Source organism: Polyodon spathula, chromosome 11 (genome assembly GCF_017654505.1).
Source record: "Polyodon spathula isolate WHYD16114869_AA chromosome 11, ASM1765450v1, whole genome shotgun sequence".
NCBI classification, from domain to species: Eukaryota; Metazoa; Chordata; class Actinopteri; order Acipenseriformes; family Polyodontidae; genus Polyodon; species Polyodon spathula.
The window spans coordinates 35,177,771-35,199,381 of NC_054544.1; the positions used below are offsets into that span (position 1 = coordinate 35,177,771).

Consider the following 21,611-nt stretch of genomic DNA (forward strand, 5'->3'; position numbering starts at 1 on the left):
ATATGTCTGGTCAACACAGAGGTATCTCCCAACAGGTGGCAGTACTGAGTATACAGACTGTGGTTTTAGAGCTGTTAAAGACAAAAGGTACCTTTAAGATTCAATCACTGCAGTGCTTTATGACTGCTTGATATTAACCTGTTTTATGCTGCTATTCAATCAAACATCCTGTCACTGATGTTCGACCATTGAACACACTACTGCAACATTATTTTACAAGACCATCACTTAAAACACATATTGTGCCCATAGGATGCTTGATTAAATCCGTCCATAGAACATCGAAATAATGCATGTTCTGTTGTTTTTTTATTTATTTATTTATTTTACTTTATTGGTACTCCAAAGGGTCCCACAACAGTGAGTGTAATCCATAAAATGCATGTTGCAGGAGTTAATAAAGGACAAAAGACAATCCTGCATTAAAAAAAGACACTAGCCACATAAATAGTACACATTATTTATTTTAGAGATAAACATCAAATAATGTCTTTGCACAACATTCACATAACCTCAGTCCTTGTTTAATATATATATATATATATATATATATATATATATATATATATATATATATATATATATATATATATATATATATATATAAAAATCAAGTGAGAGACAACGTCCCTTTAAGGAAGTAATCAAGTTTTAAATAGTGAGATCACTTTAAAGGTTTAAAGGTGTACATGTGGTTTTAAAATAATGTCAGTTCCATCATCTACACTGATATTTAACTAAACATACAATCCCAGTTGGACATGGCAGAAAACAAACATGGCAGAAGTTGTTTGATCAGATTTTATTTTGAAACACAAAGGCTGCGGATTTGATTGAATGTTGCCATGGAACAGGCCCTAGATTTTTTAATTGAATCAACCAGGTAGAATTTTGGTTTTTGTGAACAAAGTTGTATAAATAGTTAGGGCTTTATTTTCAAAGCGTTTACTCCATTCTTGAATTAACTCCTATTTTGTGAAAATTAAACATTAGCCTAGTGTACAACACTAAGAAACACATACCTGGAGAGCGCTTCATAAACCTTTAATTACATCACGTAGATCTTTCACACTAGTTTTGTAAAGTCAACAAATGTTTCTCTTCTTTAAAAACTGGAATTAAAGATTTCCCTTAATTTGTCCCTTAGACTTTAGTTATAAAATCCTTGATAGTTCTTTATATACAATATTTCCTTAAGTATAACAGTGGCTAATCATGTCAGTTTAATTATAATTTAGTATTTTAAAGTGGATAGGATATGATTGCACAACACAGTACACACATTACCACCCAATCAGTATTCAGACCACTTGTTTGCCTAAATAAAAACCTGACGCATGCTTTTCATCTAATATTTCTAATGCAGTTAAACACTGCATGTTTCATTTTTACATGTTGCACAGCTTAACGAACATTATTTAAAAATCGAAAAATCAAGCAAATCTCAAAAAATATATATATATAAAGAAAAAAAGTATCCCATATCTTTATTGACATTTTGAACCTTATTAAAAGCCGAACAACATTATGAATCTGTCAGAAAATAAGTTACAGGTTTCAAAATAATGAAGTAAAGCTTTCAGCAGGTGGCAGTGTTTGCATGGTGCTTTGCAGTCATTTTTAAAATAGAGAAAAAGTCGATTTATTGCAAAATGAACCATTAGAAATCTAAAAGTATCGTTCTGTGTGATTCGTGGGGCTGCATCATCTTCATTTTATCCATTAACTTTACTCATTCCTCTTCCCATTAAACAGACAAACACTGTCATGACCATCTTGGGTTTCACCTCCACCAAGTCTTCAGGGAGTGCGTACACTCGAGCCCCGATCTTACGAGAAACTGAGATTGCATATCTGGAAGAGATTTGAAAGAAATGTGTTGTATATAGAAAATGCATGTGGTCCAGTCTGCTAGAAGTCTTTTGGAATATACTGAAAATGTCACCAAAATTCAACTACAAGATCATTAGATTATTATGTTTAGCTAGGAAATTATTGATGTAGATACCAGTTTCAGTGATATTCTTCTCAATGATATTCTTTAAAAAATGGTTCCATATTTTTTATTATGATAATTGGAACCATTTTAACGTTCTAAACACAGGTAAATCACTATACTGATGCTCTTCAGCTCCATATTAACTTGGCTGGTACTCTCCCATAGTGGCGATTAACTGAGCCACATATTAACAGTGCTACATACTGGAACTACACAACCGAAGTGACATTCTTTTGTCTTCATGTCAAAAGGTTTGCCACCTCATTTTACTAGTTTTTAAAAAAAAAAAAATTATTACCTATATGATCATAGTCCATTAAACTTGTAAAATGTTGTATGTGTGTGTTTTTAAAAAGTTTTTATCTAAGATATGAAGACGACGAAGCCGGATAGTTATATGTGAGAACATCATATGTGACCACCTAAGAAGGCTCTTACTTTGCATTGTTAAGTTTGTCGTCATCGGAAAGATCATCATCTCTCCTCACCATTTCTTCACGGATGGCATTTGGTGCAATAGCGCTTATCAAATCCAGCACCGGCAAACTAGTGCAGATGGATTTGTCCTTAAAAAAAAAAAAAATAAAAAAAAAAAACAACAGAATATAATAGTATCCGAGGTTGATAATGTGCCAGATGTGTAGCTGCAATACAATTTAAAATTCAATTTTTTTTTTTTTTTTAAATATACCTTAAAACTTTTAATGGAAGTCTTCTTTTTTGCTGCTTCTAAGGTTGCATTCACCCAGTTAATAATAATTTCATCATTTACTTTTTCACCTCCGCCAAGATCAGACAGAACCGTCAAAGTGTACCTAAAATAGCAAAAAAAAAAAAACAACCCACATCCTCTGAAGTATTGAAAAAGAGAATCCTCAACCTCCAATACAGTTGTTTGACATCGACATCGCTGCACTCGATGAGAAAATTGATAATCGGTTGTCAAAATATGTATTCTTACTATCAACAACAGGAAATACAAGCAAAACGGGGTTTGACAGAATTCTTCACTTTGTTGGTTAAAGAACCTGACTCGTTTCATTACTTGCACAACATTAGGCCAAAGTATAACGTAACAGGAACGAACCCCAGGATTACAGTTTAATTCAATTTGCATGCTATTCCTACACTGCATACGGCCTTAAATAATTAGTGTTTCAGACCATATATCTTTGTTTCAATAGAGATCTTTGCGGTCTGTTATCAATGTTGTGAAGCACTTCGTCCTGAACGGATGGATTTATAACAGCGGATTATGAACTAGTATTTTCTCCTGTAATTATGTTTACCTTCTCATAATTTGCCACACCAAGGCTAGTGTGAGTGTTGAGTGACCTTCATTGAGATTCTGTCCCCCAATGCCGACCAAGGAGAATTTAGCCTCGTTTTTACCGAGATCAACTGCATAGTTACAGTTTTCAAGCTGGAAAAACAACAAATTATGAAACAATCCTTTCTATAAATTATAAGAATGGTAATGAGTAGGGGATGACATTGCTCTGTGTACCTGTAACTTCTCTGAAATCAAATTAACAACTGCTATTGAGTACTTTGAACTTTGCCTTAGTGTTTACCAGCATTTCTTCAAAAGCTTGTCCTTATCTGTTATGGTCTCAATATTAATAGATCTGAAAGTCTCTGCTTTCTCCACCACCTACCTTTTTCATGTTGCCACCAAGTGCAGGGTAAGGTCGTTTGTTAACGCGACTCCAATTAACAGGCACCCGGATTCGCTCATACAGCTGAAAAATCACTGAGGCATCTGTAAGATCACTACAGCAATGAATAAATATCAGTGTCCATCCATAACAACTAACCCAAAGCAATATGCAACGATAACATACACCACAGTGTTTAAGAAAGCAATCTGATACAATACGCAATGACTTTATTCATGTTTAAAAGAGGTATACTAAAGTACCTGTATAAATGGTGGACATATGGGCTCACACCTAAAGAATTCATCCAGTTCCGGAAGGTTCTTTCTTCTCTGCTTTCCCCTGCAGTGATATACACAAAGTCACAGGCAGTATGGGGCTGTAATAGGGTGTATCAACGGGAAACCTCTATATGAAATTGCTGCAACAGCAGATAAATGTTTTTCATTGTATCACAAAAAAAAAAAACAGCTAAAAAAAATTTTAAAAAAAATAAAACGGCTAAAGAAAGTTTATTATTATTAACATAAATAAGAAATTCAACACACAACAAAACTGCATGCTGAAAGAAATCCAAAAGAAACACGATGAAGTCCAAAGAAAGTGCATCTTGCATTATTACATACCCACTATTTCGAAATGTATTTATGAGATAAGAAATATAGGGTATCTTTGTATCATCAATCATAAAGGTATTTTTTTATGTTTTTATAGAAGATCATTTTATAAACCAACACAATATTTCAGGTTAAACTCAATTGGTCAATAATAACCAAATAATTGTATTAGAACATCAGAAATATATGGGGCATGCAATAAATATAACATTTAACCACAAGAGTATAAAGTTCACAAAATGACTTCAAAAACGCATAGTGAATCCACACAGAGCCTTCGCTAGGGATGGGGTTTATGATTTCCCTTGTGTAGTGAAGCTGGCAATAAAAGGCTGCAATGCATACAATAACTCAAACAAAGTTCAAGCCAGTATGGTAATGATATTAACTGAGAAGCTAAATCCTCCTTGTTTTGAGTGAAACAAACACCCACCATTCTATTTGAAGCAAGTAAAGCTTGGATTTGTACAGTATGTCAATGGGAGGCATCAATCCAAACCAAACTATGTATTTAGCAAAACTGAGCACATCGCAGGCTTGTTAAGAGTAAAAAACATCTGCTTCACATGAGATAAATGCGGAAACGCGCCATCGGTGAGCAAGGGGCAAATAGCTCCAGAACACAATCAAACACCTCTGTGATACCGATGGGGTATCACACTGTAATAATATTTTTACTAAATACAGTACCTACAATGGCATGAGTTAGTTCTGCTGAGCAGTAAAGCAAATGTAAAAAGAATGTGTGAGCCACTACAAATACTAGGCATTAGAATAGGATAATAGAACCCTCATTTTTGCTTGTTTTTAAAGCAAACTTATTTATCACCAGTTCAGTCTAGCCTGGGCATTTCTTAATTCCCAAACTCTTAAGAAATAAATTAATCCTTGTTTAATCTGCATGTCACCACAGGGATAAATACATGTTTCTGAATTTAAAATCGAAATAAGCCATTGCTTACTGAGATTTTTTGATGGTGCAAAAGTAGCAATTGTAGTTTTTTTAGTTTACAAACATAGCAGTTGCTGCTCCCTTTCAGAAAATAAATGCTGCAGTGTAGCAAATCCTCAGAACAATTTCTAAAAACACATTAATTTTCTTAGTGTTAAAACAGAACATTTTGAACATTGTACATTGACTTCTGACCCTGTATGCCTTTTATTGTTTTTTTTTTTTTTTTTTTTTTTGGCAAAACATTTTTCAATTACTGTACACCACAATACTTGGAAAGTTTTTGATTATTTTCATGTTAAAACTAGTGGGAAGTACATACAAGGGTACTATATATATACATATATATATATATATATATATATATATATATATATAATATATTCTAATATATATATATATATATATATATATATATATATATATAAGATATATGTGCATAATATGGGCAGTGCGACCACTGGTGGTCATCTGTGTTATTACAGTTCATATTTACAAGACACAATATCAGTTCCCTACCTTCCAGCATAGCAAGATCATATCCGTGATTTGGCTTGTTCAAAGCTGGGTACGTATTGAACAGGTTGGCTACAAAAGCTATATTCAGCTTTGGGTTGCCAGCAACTACGTCTGCTGGCGTGACAAACTGCCTGCAGTCCATCTTAGCTGCCTGCTGAAGCATAAATTCTGCCCTCTGTAGGTCATTTCTCTCCTGCATTAAGAAAAATTAATAGGCCTTATTAACTTTCAATACCATATATGAAATATCAAATATAAAAAACAGTTAATAAAAAAAATATTATTTTGAACTTAATCCTTGCATTACAGTATATCCTTATTACATAATTCAATATTCAGTTATAATACTGATATAAATGAAGACATCAAATGAACAATTTAGTAACCACTCATCACGCATAGTGAATCTGTTTGGGGTCACATTAAAGCTATTCAGCTTGCCTTTGTCTTGCTGTGCTGCACATGGCACTCTGTATTTGGAATATGTAACAGAACACTGCATTCTTTAAACTGGTTTACATTAAATCCAACTTACATTAAACCCAGACATGTCAATGTTGACCTTGAGTTCATCATCTTGGATACCTTTCGGGGCAATCTGATTCAGCAGGTGGAAATAGGCTCTTGAATCCTGAGGACACAATGTGTGAGTTTAGAAAAAATGAGTAACTAGCTAACTAACTACCTAGATAGACAAACAGACAGATAGATTTATATCCGATTCATGTATTTACATGACAGTAGAAATCTCCATCTAACAAAATGGACAGGATTCACAAAGACAAATTTGGAATACAATTATTTTAACTGTATAAAACTAGCAATACTCTACTCAGAACAATATTATCCCTTCCTTTCATTTCTTTTCCTTCTATAACATTTTCTTCATTGCTTCATAGATTGCTTCACACATTTGAAGCCTGGTGCACAGAGTGGCAAGCCGGTAGCTTCACACTATTTCATGCTTTGGAGACAGTTGCATCTACATTTATTGAGATACATTGCCCCATGAAAAAACAAATATATAGCTGTTGATTGACTATTTAAGAAAATGCTGCAGTATGTCAATCTACAAATCACAGGACTCAGACAGTTTAATTGGATTAAAGAAAAAGATTAAAGAAACCTCAAGCTGGCTCCACGGATAATCAATTTATAATGCAGTAAGAGCTTGGCAAGGAATGGGGTCTTATTCCTTGGATCTGTGAAGGGGCAAAACAGCTCCAGTGTCTCCGCTCAATGAATAACACTATGTAACATAATTTTTGTTCCTGGGTAGTAAGTGTTATTTCCTAATTGCTTATGCCTCAAAAGTATAGAAAATGGCTATTATTCCCCACAAACTTTGCTTTTGTGACCAGGACAGTGATATTTCAAAATATCACTATTTCCAATGGGAAAACGGGCAAATGTGTGTCTTTTCGTTCACATAAAGTCAGAAAAAAACAACACATGAATCCAAATTAACATGTATTTATACTAAAGTAATACAAAAATGACTACAAAAGATTTAGAAGTGAGTAGTTTTTCGAGATTAACGATTATACTGTATTTACTTCAATATCATTACTGAAGTTTCCAATCTTCTGCCAGCCTGCGTTAGTCAGGTGGTAGTTGGCCCAGCGCAGCAGCAGCTCTTCTGGGGAGAGCTTCATTAGAGCCTCCAGATCCTCACCTTCCTCCAACAGGGTAATGAGAGCTGGGGCAAACGAGGAATACCAAGATTATCTTTATGTAAGTGCTGAAGTCCTAATTGTCTCGTGTGTACACACAGTTTTTAATCGTGTAATAAACAATTTTTGGATAGCACTTGGTAATAGTCTTCTTCACTTTAAATGTGCTCTGTAAATGGTGATAGGTGGTTCTTACCTTCATTGCTGGAGATCTCAATATGAGCAAACAGCCCGACTTTAATGATCTGCCACAGCAGGCCAAGGACTAAGTGAGGCCTCCCTTCCCTGAGATCCTGAGCCCCAATGTTGACAACAGTGCAGCCAATTGCGGAGGCTGAATTTAGCGCAAGCACCAGGTTTTCCTGCAAGATTTTGCAATAGGTCACTAAAAAGGTTCCAGAGAGCCTTATGAATACACACTGTAGTGAACAACAAAGACCAGTTTAAACTATTGTAGACTGTTTTTAATTCTTTTTTTAAGAAGCCTGTGTTTAATGAATAAAAACAATCAACTAAAACAGGTTAAAACCTGAGAATGTTCCATCACTGAGAAATGTCATTTAATTCACACAAAGGTTTAATAAGCATTATTGCTTTACTTAATACTTACAGAAATAGTGAACGGAGTTAGTTTCTTCTTATTAATAACTCTCTCATCGATGGTTTCTGCCTGAGATAAGTTTATCAGTTTACTAAAAGACAAAAAATAAATAAAATAAATGTATGTGTGTGTATATATATATATATAAATAAATATATATATATATATATATATATATATATATATATATATATATATATATATATATATATATATATATATATATATATATATATATATATATATATATATATATATATATATATATATATATATATATATGGAGTGTACATTCCTAACTAGAATTTGGAGGCTTTAGGATCCTAGGATTCCATTTTGGTGAAGGCCTAAATTATATAATGAATTGTGTAATGAGGTAGGTTAATTGAATGATTGCTTGACCTTCAAAAACACAATGGGGGAAATGTGTGACTGAGGGAAATTGAGAGAATTGGAGAAAGAGAAAGAAAGAGAAAGAAACTGGGAGTAAAACAATAAATAACTTGTGTTGGTTCTGGTTGGGGTAAACAGGTTTAGTTTGTCCCCATATTAGACAAGGCTCTAACTGTTTAGTTAGGAACCAGAGGTGGGTCAGGTATATATAGCTGATAAACTGTATAATGCATATCATAGATGTAAGATGTAATGCTCGAAATGGAACAAGGTTCATCTTGTTACTTGTCAGATAGGTTGCTGTTTTTAATTTTGTTTGAGAAAAAGCACCTCTCAGTCACGGTGAATTTCTGGAGTTCATTAAAAAGGATGGAAACTATAGAAATGAAATATTCTATAATCCACAATCTTTCCATAAATTAAACTATTGCGTAAAACTAAACCGTTAATCCAATCTCCCCAAACTGTGTAACTTTTAAAAATAAAAAAAATTATCATGGTTAAAGCCAATAAGGATAATTTACTGAAGTTAAAATGGACCACGCTGTCCATAAAATGGTGATTGTCATTACCAAAGAAGAATGCCATCCCTGACCGATTTGAAAAGGCTCTCATCGTTTGGATCCATAGGCAGTAAATGTCTGCAGTCAGGATCATCTTTCAGTGCTTTGTTAATCCAGTTCACAAAAGCAACTTGTTCTTCCTCTGAAACACAAACATAAGATGGCTTTGAATAGGAAAGCCATATGCACAATTATATTACTCTGGCAGGCTGTTAATTTCAGGGATAACCTATGCCCTCATTAATTATTTAACAAAAAAAATTACATTTTTATTTGTGTTTATTTGCACACGTAATACTATTTTCAAGAGAATTAGTAATCAAGAGCTTGCCCAGTGTTTGGTCAGCTTGACAGAAACTTGCAAAAATATGTTAAGAAAGTAAAAATATGAAGAGTTGACTTATGCAAGAATTCTGACTGTGAATTCTGTGTTCTAAATGCTGAAAATAATTCCTCCAACTGTTGAAAAACCATGAAATCTCTCTTCCTTACTGTTACTTACTTGCACTTGATAAAAGTTGCCTCTGGGCACTCACACTCACACAGCAGCCTTTACTCACACTCTTCCACACCCACACACTACCTGAGTAGGAGTGCTGTGTTCCTTCACTGGAAATCTCAGAGGTTCCTCCAATTGCTGTGATTCCCATCTTTTTGTTTATGGCTTTTCGAAATGACTTACTGATCTCTTTGCTTTTTAGCTCCTGGCAGAGCTAGTGAAAAAAAAAATGAAACACAATACGTTGTATGAAATTATACATAGTATTCCCTCTATTAAATATATTCATATTAAATTAATAGGAACAGAACACCAGTTATTGATAACACTTATAATGATGAATTTATGTTGGGTTTGGGGTTTAATAGTACTTATGGTTAAACAACTTTGGCATGTTATACAAGGTTAGCATTAAACAAGTACACACAGTGAGAAGTTTTGCCATAACTTAATATTGGAAAAGATGACGCTAATTAATGACACTTGTTTTAAAACCATGGCTTCCTGATGAAACACTTCACAGGGATACTCGAGGCCTGCTCTAGACTACAATGCCTATATATAATAGTGATAATGTTTCTCCGTCAAATAATGCCCTTGACCTTCAGTCTGGCTTTACTGACTCAAATGTCCATTGTTATTTTTGTTTAAACCCAGGGCATCCTCTGTTATGTAATGTTTTCATTGTTACTAATGGAACAGCTGTATGAGCAAGATAAACATGAATGTTCAAAGAAGAGAATGGTTCAGTTTCATGTGCACTTTGGTAGCAGAATATGTCTTTGCCAATTCACATAGCTAGATCACAATGGCTATTATTACAATGCTGCTGTCTCTCAGAAGGTCTAACCTGTTGATTCTGAATGCTATTGGATGCACCCTGCTGGAAACATACAATGCAAAACTACACGGGTCAGGCAAGGGTGTTTAGCTCCTCAGATGTCAAATACTAGAATGAGAAGTTTGAGAATAAAGCAGGTGACAGAAACCAGTAATAAGTGGATATGAATAAGGAGGGTAATAATTACCGATAAAAATTCTTCAAAATCAATCCTTCCGTCTTTATTGTGATCAGCAGCTACTATAATTTTTTCCACAATTTCTCGGACCTTGTATCCAGGCAGTGGCAGGCGGGCCTCTTTAAAGAGATCCTGAAGCTCATAGTCACACACATAGCCACTGTTGTCAGTGTCTGTGGATGAAACACTGCAGAATTAATCACATCCATTTACAAAGTTACAAAGTAGCATAATAGAGCTCTCAGAATCATGTCTCACCTCCAAGTACAGTACACCTGGCACACCGGTGTGTAAATATTAAAAAGTGTAAGTAACAGGGTTCTGAAAAAAACATAGCGTTATACCTCCCCACACGCTGCTGTAACTGTTTAAATAAAGTACCTGTCATTTTTATTTTCATTGTTAACATCCTGACAACTTTTTACAATTAGAACTTTATAGTCTGTTTCAAAGCTCCTTTCAAAATGCCCGCTCTAGTGCACTGATAGTGTAAGGAGTATTGGCCACATTGTCAAACAGAAAACACAGCAATAATGATCCATGATGTGCTACAGAACAGAAAAGCCAAAGCACTTTCTGTTTTGTTTGCTTCTTATAAATCTTTATTTAGAGGACAGATCTCAAACCCCAGTGCACTTTCTTTTGAAAAGAGCTTTGAAACAGAGTTTAAAGTTATAAGTGTAAAAAGTTGTCAGGATGTTAACAATGAAAAGAAAAATTACAGGTGTTTTATTTAAACAGTTGTAGCAACACATGGGGACGTGTAACACCACATTTTTCGGAACCCCACTACTTACTCTTTAACCTACCCCAATGCAACACACTCAAGTAGGTGCAAGAAATACCACACGTGTGCTACAGTATGTTGTATATCTTACTGATGTCATTCTTACACCCGGTTGTGTGTTGCAGGGGGACAGGTTATTGGTTACACTCTGGGGTACCTGATGCACTTGAAAGCTCTGGAGTTTTCAAAAGTCAATAAGATGACTGAAACAAAAAAAACAAGAAAAAGTGAATATAAAACAACAAGATAAGATAACTGACATTCCACACCTACACCGAGTCGCTCTTTAAAAAACAGTAAGATAACACTGTTATAACATCCCATTGTAGTACTGATATTCATGTGCTCTATAACACATCAATAGCTTACTGCTTATTACATGACACCTTGCACCACCAGCTAAACTTCTTCTCAGAGGGCAATTCAGTAGCTTTATGAGCTACAGTACAGGTCTTATTGTACATAGGTACACATTTATATTGCTTCTGCAGTTTCAGTCATTAAAAAATACAATGAAGCATTTTTTTCTCCAATTTAATTAACTTTAATTAACTATTTTTTGAAATGGGAAAAAAACACCTGTTCATTTTACAAAACTAAAATCAAACAAAGTAATACAAGCAGGCCAGTCATCCACTACCACAGCAGTATTTAAAAAATTAGAACTACCAGTGTAGGTAACAAGCAAGATTATCACCATGACCTCTATACACTGTATGCACAATGACACAATGCCAGATGCACTTCCAAATTATGACACAGTCAATAAATTGATATGTATGACATGTATAATTATAGTAACACAGTCAAACCTAATTAAATAACACTATTTAAAATCAGCATGGCAGCATTTGCCAGTTCTGTTTGTTATGTAGGCCTAGTGTATTTGGTCTTTCTGTTCATATATGGGAGGGACTCAACGAAGAGGAATGCTGGTGGTTGGCCAAACACCAACGCTGTACAACTTTTACCTTGAAAGATAAAAATCCAAGTGAAACTCCCATGTGAATAAACTACTGCACACAATGACTAAAACCCTTCTAAAGATAATGGACCCAAGATTTTTTTTTCTTTTAAGATCTTTTTACAAATATTTTTGTAGGTGTGCAACATTAGAAATATTTGTAGTCCATTCATAAGAGCCACCATTTGGATGGCAATTGGTTTTAACAATTTATTGCACAGTAGACGCCTTAGAAGTATGTGTTGTCTGTTGATAAGAAAAATATAATTTAAAACAGCAAAGTTATGCTTACTTATAAAACAGAACAACAAATACTAACAATATACTATTGTGGATTTGTTTTCTAAGATACTGATTTCATGAGATATCATTTTGTATGAAGAAACGTATTGCAGTTTGAGTGCCGTGCTTTTGCTGATGAGCTGCGTAACACAATATGAAATTTGGAAAACTGCCATTCCCTGGCTAGATACAAACCTACCTATTTTGTTAAAAGCCTCCTTCAGTTCTTCCAGTTCTTCACGAGGGATCTGAGTTGTGTTGTTTTCCATCTTGTTCTAACGTCACTTCTTTATTCTTATGAAACCTAATAAATGAAGAAAAAAGATCAATCACTTGAACTTGTATTCTTTAATAGGCATGATCTTATGAAGCCGGCATTTATGTGTGAATTTGAATCCTGCAGGTCAAATGAGGCTAAAAGGTCTGAACTTTGAGCAAACATGCCTGGCTCTTTTTAGCAGTGGTTAAGATGCTCGCTTGCAGATTGTGTGGCACAGTGCAAAATGATTCAGAACAATCTATATATTTAAAGACATGATTTTATACAAGAGCAGAACAATGAGCATTCATTTATTACACTACGTTAGAGGCACAAAGCATGTGTGGTATTCAGTATGACATATTATCTCTTGAGCACAACTAATCTGCTTGAATTATCCCAGGTAATGACTCACATACTGTTTACTTGAACACAATGCTCAGAAATTCAATCAAAAGCTTTTCCTGAATCCCATCCAAATACATGCATAGACCCGTGAAGCAGGACGGGCTCCATATGACACAATAACGTTAATGGGGTGTAGACTCTGTTACCCCATCTCAAACAATACCAGCAAAGTGGCATTGATCAGCTGGACCCAGTCTAGTCTACACTACCAATCAGTTTTAAAAACTCCTAAAAATTAGCTTGACTTCACATATGAAAAAATATCAAAAACAGCCTGATTTTCAGAAGGAGCATTTTTAGAGAGAAACTAGAGGTCGCAATGCAATTGCTCTGCAAGTTTATAGTTGATCTTGAGGTTCATTAGCAAGCCAATTAGTCACATTTCAATATTTGTGATGCAATATTAATATTTATATTCTTTACATGCAATATCTGAATTCTTATGTATTTTTGTGAAAAATCATAATATAAATGTTAAACATTAATATGCGTTTGTTACATATGTTTTCAAATGGTCATATGTTAATTATGTATTTAATATATTCTAAAATTAGCCAGCCTCCACTTAGAAAGCACCTGTTCGAATTTTCTAAACAAGGCACTGTTCTCCAGTTGTGGCATGAGCCAGGGTACATGTCAATTACTCTGCGATTATAAATTGAGCATCACATAAAACTTGCACAATTAAAGAATGATGTTTTAATTCCTTGAATCTGGGGATATTGCAACATGTGTGCAATCTATTACACCTAGCACGTTTGGGAAGCCAGACAACTGATAATATTTGTGTTTGATTTTATTTTGTTCCACATCCCCAATTGGAAATAGTATATACCCTTGCTCTACGTAAAGGTGCATCTGTGACATCAGTCAGTGTCTTTGACATAGAAGACCCCAGCTGTTGTCTGGATGGCACCTGTTGCATGACTGCTGGCTGTTTGTGATTCTAAATCAGACTTAAGCAGATCACACAGCTCTGTTATACTGCCTATATCCAATCTGTATCTATGCATAACTTGAAATGTCTAGAAATGTCTGACAGGGATGAAATATTCTGGGTTTAGGGTAGAGTTGTTTTGTCCTCATCCCTTCCCTCTCATGCTGCAGTCGAAGAAATGGAACCACTTTGCATTTTGGTGTTTTGCACCGTTTGAAAATAAGGTATTATTTTCAAAATAGAACCAATTTGAATTTCAACTGCTTAACAAGCTGCATTTTCAAAAAACGCAAAGTCTAAACTTCCATTGCGCCACTGACTTATAAAACTTTTGAAACATTTTGCAACTTATCTGGAGTCGCAACCCTTATGGAAATAACATATATTTTTAACAATTCACAATAATTATCTATATCTATATGATGTGTGTACTATTACACAGTCACACAATATTTCTTATCAGGATTAGTGTTCATTTTTGCTATTTAATTCTTGATTATTTTTATGTACATTAAATTATAGTGTTAGAAAATAGATAATATGTTTTATAACACCTACCCTCCAAACACCAAACTACTGTCTGAAAAATAATTAATATAACAAATATTACATTTGAGTCAATAAAACACACACACACACCTTTATAAACTGTCCTGGCAAAACAGATAAATACATCAATAATTAAAAATTATAATGTGAACATTGCTTGTCAATTTATTCCTAGCATCAGATAAATACAGACATTCCAAGATTATAATATATGTCTACAGGGAGTATTTAATCAGTCAGCTGCTGTAGAACAAGAAGGAACATGGAAGGACTTTGTCCTACCAATCTTCCATTTGGGTGTGGTATTTAAACACTGATCCTATCTGCTAGAGTAATAAGAGTTAACTTATAAACCATCCTCTATCAGGTTTGTTAAATATGCATCTGTGAGGTACAATTTAATTTAATCTGCTTATTTTATATTCTGGTATTTATTCTTCTTCAATGGCATTTGTTTTTTGACAATCTGTATTTTGAATAATGGTTACAATTCAATATGGTTATAATAAAAAAAATATGATCGGTATGCTATTTCTTTATATTACTGTTGGACAAGTGAGCAACTGTCACTTGAAAATGTACCTGTATTGTTCCTAGAATGTACTGGTTTTTGCTCCCCTGGTCCTTACAAACTTTAACTCACTGCTATATACAATCACCTATTGTATGCTGCCACAAAGTGACAAGCATATTTCAAAAGGTGTGATAGACATGCACAGAAGCAACTGCTATGGAACAAATATGTAAATTTAGGACAATACCATTCTCAGTAAAGAGCATGCTGTGTAAAACCACATACAACCAATGCACAACAAAGCACTGTTATATGTACAGTGCCTAAACTGCAACTGGTGATTGTTATCATGGAAACACAGTACACTGCAGAACAGTTCATTTAATATGACACTTCTGAAACCAGCCAAACGAAGCGTCTTATAAATATACATCTACATATGTAAAAAAAATTGCATATTCATTTAACTCGCCAAATGGTGTTATCTTCTTGCATCCAGTAAGAAAATGACCAGGCTATATTCAAAAAACAATTTCCAGATGGACAGTTTTTACTGTTACTTTGGTCTCTATTTTGATTTGTCACTTAACTAAACCACCTTCATTAATAACAAAGGCCAGTCCAACCACGTCCACTCAAGCTCAGCGTACCACTGGCCAGCAGGAGTTGAAGTAGCATAGTTAAATGATGCAATTTAGAATTTCCATCCCCAGTCTGTGGAAGCACCAAGGCCAAAGTGATGCTCCCCCTGGGACTGCAGATCACACCTTTACTAGGTCAGCACTGCTGGTAAGGAGCAGGAAAGAGCACATTCCTCATGTAACTTTATTCTCACTGCTCTTTTGTGTATAGGCAAATAAGTGCCTTAGAGTTGCATGATGATAATACAAATTTGCAAGGCGGAGGTCAATGTCCATTATCCTGCATGCAATCACTTATAATAATAGGGAAAGCCAGGTCACGCACAGGACTTAAAATCAAAACTGAAACTTGTATACCAACATGTAAACGGACCAGAAAATGGCACACACCATAAATCTGCAAGTGAACATATATTTGTTTGAGATATAAACTACCTCATTTTCCAGGCTAATACTATATATCTCTCTGGCATAGCCCTTGCCCATGTTAAACTCCAAGCCAGCCAGAAAAAAAGCAGTGTTTTAGGATTAAAGTAAAAAGCTTGCAATGCCATTGAATTAATATATATATATATATATATATATATATACATACATACATACATACATACATACATACATACACACACACACACACACACACACACACACACACACAACAAACTAAATGGAGATCAACTGACAAACAAACCAAATCGAATTATTCAAACAAATGGGGCATTATAATTGCTGCAGCAACCAGGATATTAAACAGAATCATGCAAATCATTTTAGAGCCTGAGAGATTACAGATACGTATTTGAGAAATTCATACAGGAATCCTCACATACTCTAAAAACAAAAAGGCTAACAAAGTGAAAGAGATATTCAAACTGTTTTATTGTGAGCAAAGTTCATCTTACTCTAAATCTCCCTAACCTTAAAAGAAACATAAAAAAGGAATAACAGTCAACTGCAACTATTTGAAAAATAACTCTGGTATTCCAAAGTACGGTTTAAAGAGCCCTGTGTTATCACAATTCAATGGCCAGGACAAATAGTGCCTAACACTCAAATATATTGCAAAGTCAAAAGGTCGCAATTTCATATGTTTTCTCAAAACCAGGAAGCTAAGAAATTGGCATTGCTGGGCCACTACAGGCCCTCAAGAAATATTACTTTTGAGCAATAAAGACATTTTTTTGTTTGTTTGTTTGTTTTTTTAACTCAATAATCGAGCAACAGAACCATTCAAAATTATGGCAAATATCACAAAAATATAATGTTTTTCATTAAACAGATTAAAATGGTAATATGCTTTACCTAAACTGTTGTCTATTTAGGAGCATTGGAGACCTGCTTCTGTTTTGCTGCTAGAGGACTAGGATATGGCATCTAAGCAGCAGGCTATCAATCCCTGTGGGTTTGAAGCAGCCCACTGCACTCCTCCACTCAGGAGCTTTTGGGTTTAGAACTCCCTTTTAAATGTTTAAAACATATCAAACAAGCACTGCCCCTTACAGTAATAGTCGGTCATACTCTGCCGTTGTCTCACCCTGAGCAAGATCACAGTTTGAAAAGAAATTCAAAAGGATCACTTGCTGCCAGTGGCCAACTTTATAGATGTCATACATTATTAACCAGGTGAGTAGCAGATCAGTTACCCCATGTTTCCTTTTAGTAAGCGATACAGACAGACATCAAAACATTTCCTCTTTAATGATTTCAGTCTCTTCGCTGAAACTGAAAAAGAGTCTTTCAAAGTGCAAATCAACACCACTAACCAATAACGTGGAATAACCACAATGCCAATCAACATTATATTGCCCTAGAGATTTAAATAATGTTGCTCTTTGGAAAAGTAACCTTGATCACAGTGAAGACCACATTTCCTACCAAGGATTTAAAGATCATCTGAAGATTCACAGGTGCTAGATGTTCTTCTTAGAAACAGCCCCACTTTGTTGCTTTGCTTTGAGTCAACCAGTTGCATCCAGAGCAGATACAAGGAGACCCATCAAGAAAAGAAATACGGTAAGAATGGTCCCCAAACAAGAGCATCAGGCAGGCACAGACACAGCAGAAGGTGAAATGAGCCCAATGATCCTCCTTCTGACCCACATGGGTGTTTGTCAGCTTGCCAAGGTAACCCAGACAGCATAGAGACATAATGTGCCTGTGGCAGAGCAGAGCTCTGCCCTATATAGATTGGCAGGGATGGGGTTAAATTCCCCTACCTGCCTGGGTTTATTGTGCTCAAGTGGCTGGGGTTGATTGGAGTAATTAACAATCAATCAGCACCCAGCTACCTGACATAAAAGGAGGCCGCAGTTTCCCATTAGAGAGAGGAGGGAGCTGAGGAAGCAAACGGATGGTTGTTCTTGCTATTTTTTTTTGGTTTGCTGTTTTGTGTTTTTGTGAATCTTCTGGTCCAGCGAAGGCATCACCCAGCCTGGAAACCTTTATTTTGTAGTTTTGCTTTGTATATGTGTTTGAATACCATTGTTTTGGCCCTTGTGCCTTTTTATTTTGTGTTTATTTATAATAAAAGTATTATTTTTTTAAAACTGCAGTCTGTCTCTGGGCCTCTATCCACTCACCAGCCTCTCACAGTGCCCCACAAGCTGTGTGCTGCACCACATGGGTGACCTGTTAATCCTTTCACTGGCTGTATGAAGCTGAGGAGACTTAGTGATCAATGGGCATAGCCGTCAGTATATTGTTTTTTTGTCATATTATACACAGAGCCCAAATTGTGAGTTTTAAAGGGCCCTGTTCAAAAAAAACATTTTCTCAAGAGTTAAAATTGAGTTTTAGCTAAGAAGCAGAGGTCCCTACGACTTTCCACCAAAAGTGTATATAAATAAACCATAGTATTATATGAGCCAGTGTACTGTAAGAAAATCATATTCCAATCTATGATGTGTTTGTTTTTTCAGGTCCTTAGTCATTAACTAACACTGGTATTTGGAGATTTACAGTTTATTGTTTCACTAAGTAATGGTTTTAGGGACAGTATAACACAGAGCTTGGCTAACACATATAAACTATACCTTACAATGCTCTAATAAGGCTTATACATACGAGTAAGGAGACAGGCAGGATAATGTTTTAACCCTGATTGGTTTACCTACAAAACAGTTGGATAATTAACACATACAAAATCACAAATCCAACATGCAGCTCTTGCTCGTTCTTTCACAATGTGCCTACCTTACAAATGGATGATTTATATAAAGCAGTGCTTATGTGAAATAACATTGTCATCAAATTTGGTTCATTGCTGTGTTACATGATTCTTTCATTGACCTATTATTGTTAGTATTGCCAAATAAAAATGATCTGCTCTGTGGATCATAGTCCACAAAATGGTAATCAGAAATTGAATCATTAATATTAGAAAACAAATTGAGATGACTAAACAACATAAAAAAAGAACACAACGCAGTAGGTTTGAATCAAGCACATTCATGTAATTCTAAACAGCTTCAGTATGTATAGATAAACACAATGTGCCCTTCACTATAACAAACAAGTGATGAATGTTTAAAAAAACGAAGGTCATACACACAGCTACTGTGCTATAGATACATTTTACTTTATACATTATATGTTCAGGAACATGACAATTATACAATCAATTTATTTCAATTATGTCTAAAGCGTTATGGAATTTTTTCATGTCCTAGCAGTATTTACCTTCTTAAGTATTTTTCTTGCTTCTCGGGCACTAATTAAGATGTATCACTTTTCATTTATTTGCTCTGCACTCTGTGCTGCAGACAGATGTCTGTTCTTTCGTTGCCATACATTGTACTGTATCACTCGATCTGCAGTCAGAGAGGTGTCTTTTTATTTGTGTTACTGATGCTGTACTTCAGAGAAACATGAATGAAGGATGATTACTGTAACTCCCAATAGGCTGCTATCTGCTGAAGCTGAATGATTGATGAGTTTTTGTCATTGAAACATAGCCCTACCTAATGCTTTTGACTTTTTGAATAATTCATTAATAGTTTTTTTAACTGGCATTTTATAAATACAAATACAAATGCAAGCAATTGTATGGATTAAAAAGTGCCTGAAACCCCACCCGAAATGGTGACAATAGAGCTTTGCATGCAAGTGTGCTCACTCCATCACCTGTGTCCTCAAACTAATGGACAGGATGGCACACCCATTATATTTAGCATTGGGTGGGTTTGGCTTAGTTTCACACTTATCAGGCACACAGTGCTTCTGAGGTAGATTGCTGGAATAATAATGTACTTGGTGGGCTACACCCAGAGTTATGATACTGTGGTTGAAACTGATAACAAAAATTAAGCTTCAAAATCACAACTAAATGGAAAAAAAACATATATATATCATATCTAAATGATCTATAACATATATAATATATATATATATATATATATATATATATATATATATATTGGGTATTATATTGAAGTAAATTTTGCATTAAAACGTTAATCAAACATTTGCATTTAAACTTCGATATCGCTATATATATATATATATATATATATATATATATATATATATATATATATATATATATATATATATAACATCTATATATATCCATCTATATATATATAATATAGAGTGTCAGTAAAATACAAACTACTAGTACATGTCTGTGGACATGTGTAGGACAGGACAGCTACAGTACAGCTGATTGATTATTTAAATTAAAGCAAACACAACATTTGTGGGTTTGTACTGCATTTTACACATTGCAAAGCTGCGTGCTATTCAGCTTTGTCATTCAATGTTGTCATTGCTTTAGTAAGACAGAGGGGAAAAAAATAAGTAAATAAGTAAATCTAATTCACCTCTGCCTAATTTTGGATATGGTACTGTATATTATTCGGTTTTCTTTTATTAAATCATCAGAAAAAATGTGATCAGTGTTAAAAATAGCTTACTCACACTTTGGAAGCAAAGGACCAATAACATCTGAAGACAGGTTACAGCCGAGGACTACAACCAAGTCAAGAAACTGATCACAGCTTTATATTTCTTTTTCTTGTTTTATTTCCTATTGCACACAATAACCAAAACACATTGTTTGACCACTTCCAGTGATTCAAGCAAGAACCTGTGAATGCTGAAATGCATTAGGAGATAAACACATTGTGCCCTTCACATAACAAACAACTGCTGTGAAGTGGTGAATGTGTAATAAATTGTCAAAGTCCAAGACAAATACTACTCTGCTACGGTATCTATAAATGGTTAATCTCTGTCATTTACAGTGAAGTTATACTGTAAACTGTCTAGCAGTGTATATCAATTCACGCCACTGACAACATATTAAAACCATATTATCAGATTACAGCGAACTATAATTTGCTCTCTTACCTGCACTGATCACCGCGGTTTATTACGGCCAGACTCTAACACCAACTGCAGCTTCAGCAAAGCCGGTGCGCGAATTTGCAACAGGTATAGGGTATATACAACCTATAGGGCCCGCCCATGAAACAACGTCAGGGAAATCCTGCGATTGGTGGCATGCAGTGCATCCAATAGAAGCGAATATTGTAATACCAGCCAATTATAGCTTCCAATTGTAAAGAACAGTATGCTTACTATGCTGAGGTAATTGTTACCTGCCAGCAGTAGACGCGCTGTATAAGTACATGCTTTTCTTTTGGATGCCTACTTTTAATAATAATAATAATGCAAACATAAGATAATGGCCCCCCCATTATATAATGGGAGGGGGGGGGGAATACACCAAGACACCCCGTTGCAAATATAACATCTAAATAAAATGAACTAATATG

General features: G+C 34.8%; 1 protein-coding gene across 1 annotated transcript; it reads right to left on the reverse strand.

Moving 5' to 3' along the window:
- Positions 1–697: 697 nt before the first annotated feature.
- On the reverse strand, positions 698–21,245 carry LOC121323352 (plastin-1-like). Its single transcript, XM_041264367.1, has 16 exons — positions 21,184–21,245; positions 12,726–12,830; positions 10,503–10,666; positions 9,559–9,688; positions 8,985–9,117; positions 8,029–8,110; positions 7,615–7,780; positions 7,302–7,444; positions 6,281–6,376; positions 5,746–5,938; positions 3,921–3,999; positions 3,658–3,772; positions 3,289–3,422; positions 2,691–2,814; positions 2,438–2,565; positions 698–1,854 (listed from the first exon to the last, which is right to left on the reverse strand). Exons 2-16 carry the CDS (start codon positions 12,793–12,795, stop codon positions 1,716–1,718), a joined length of 1,896 nt encoding a protein of 631 aa, XP_041120301.1. The 5' UTR covers positions 12,796–12,830; positions 21,184–21,245; the 3' UTR covers positions 698–1,715.
- Positions 21,246–21,611: the final 366 nt, after the last annotated feature.

Excerpts from the sequence above, each read along its gene's own strand:
- LOC121323352 (XM_041264367.1), bottom strand. The coding sequence starts at position 12,795 with ATGGAAAACAACACAACTCAGATCCCTCGTGAAGAACTGGAAGAACTG. Across the intron at positions 4,000-5,745 it reads TGATCTTGCTATGCTGGAAG|GGGAAAGCAGAGAAGAAAGA; the intron begins GTAGGGAACTGA and ends ATATCACTGCAG. Across the intron at positions 2,815-3,288 it reads GTGTGGCAAATTATGAGAAG|GTACACTTTGACGGTTCTGT; the intron begins GTAAACATAATT and ends TTGCTATTTTAG.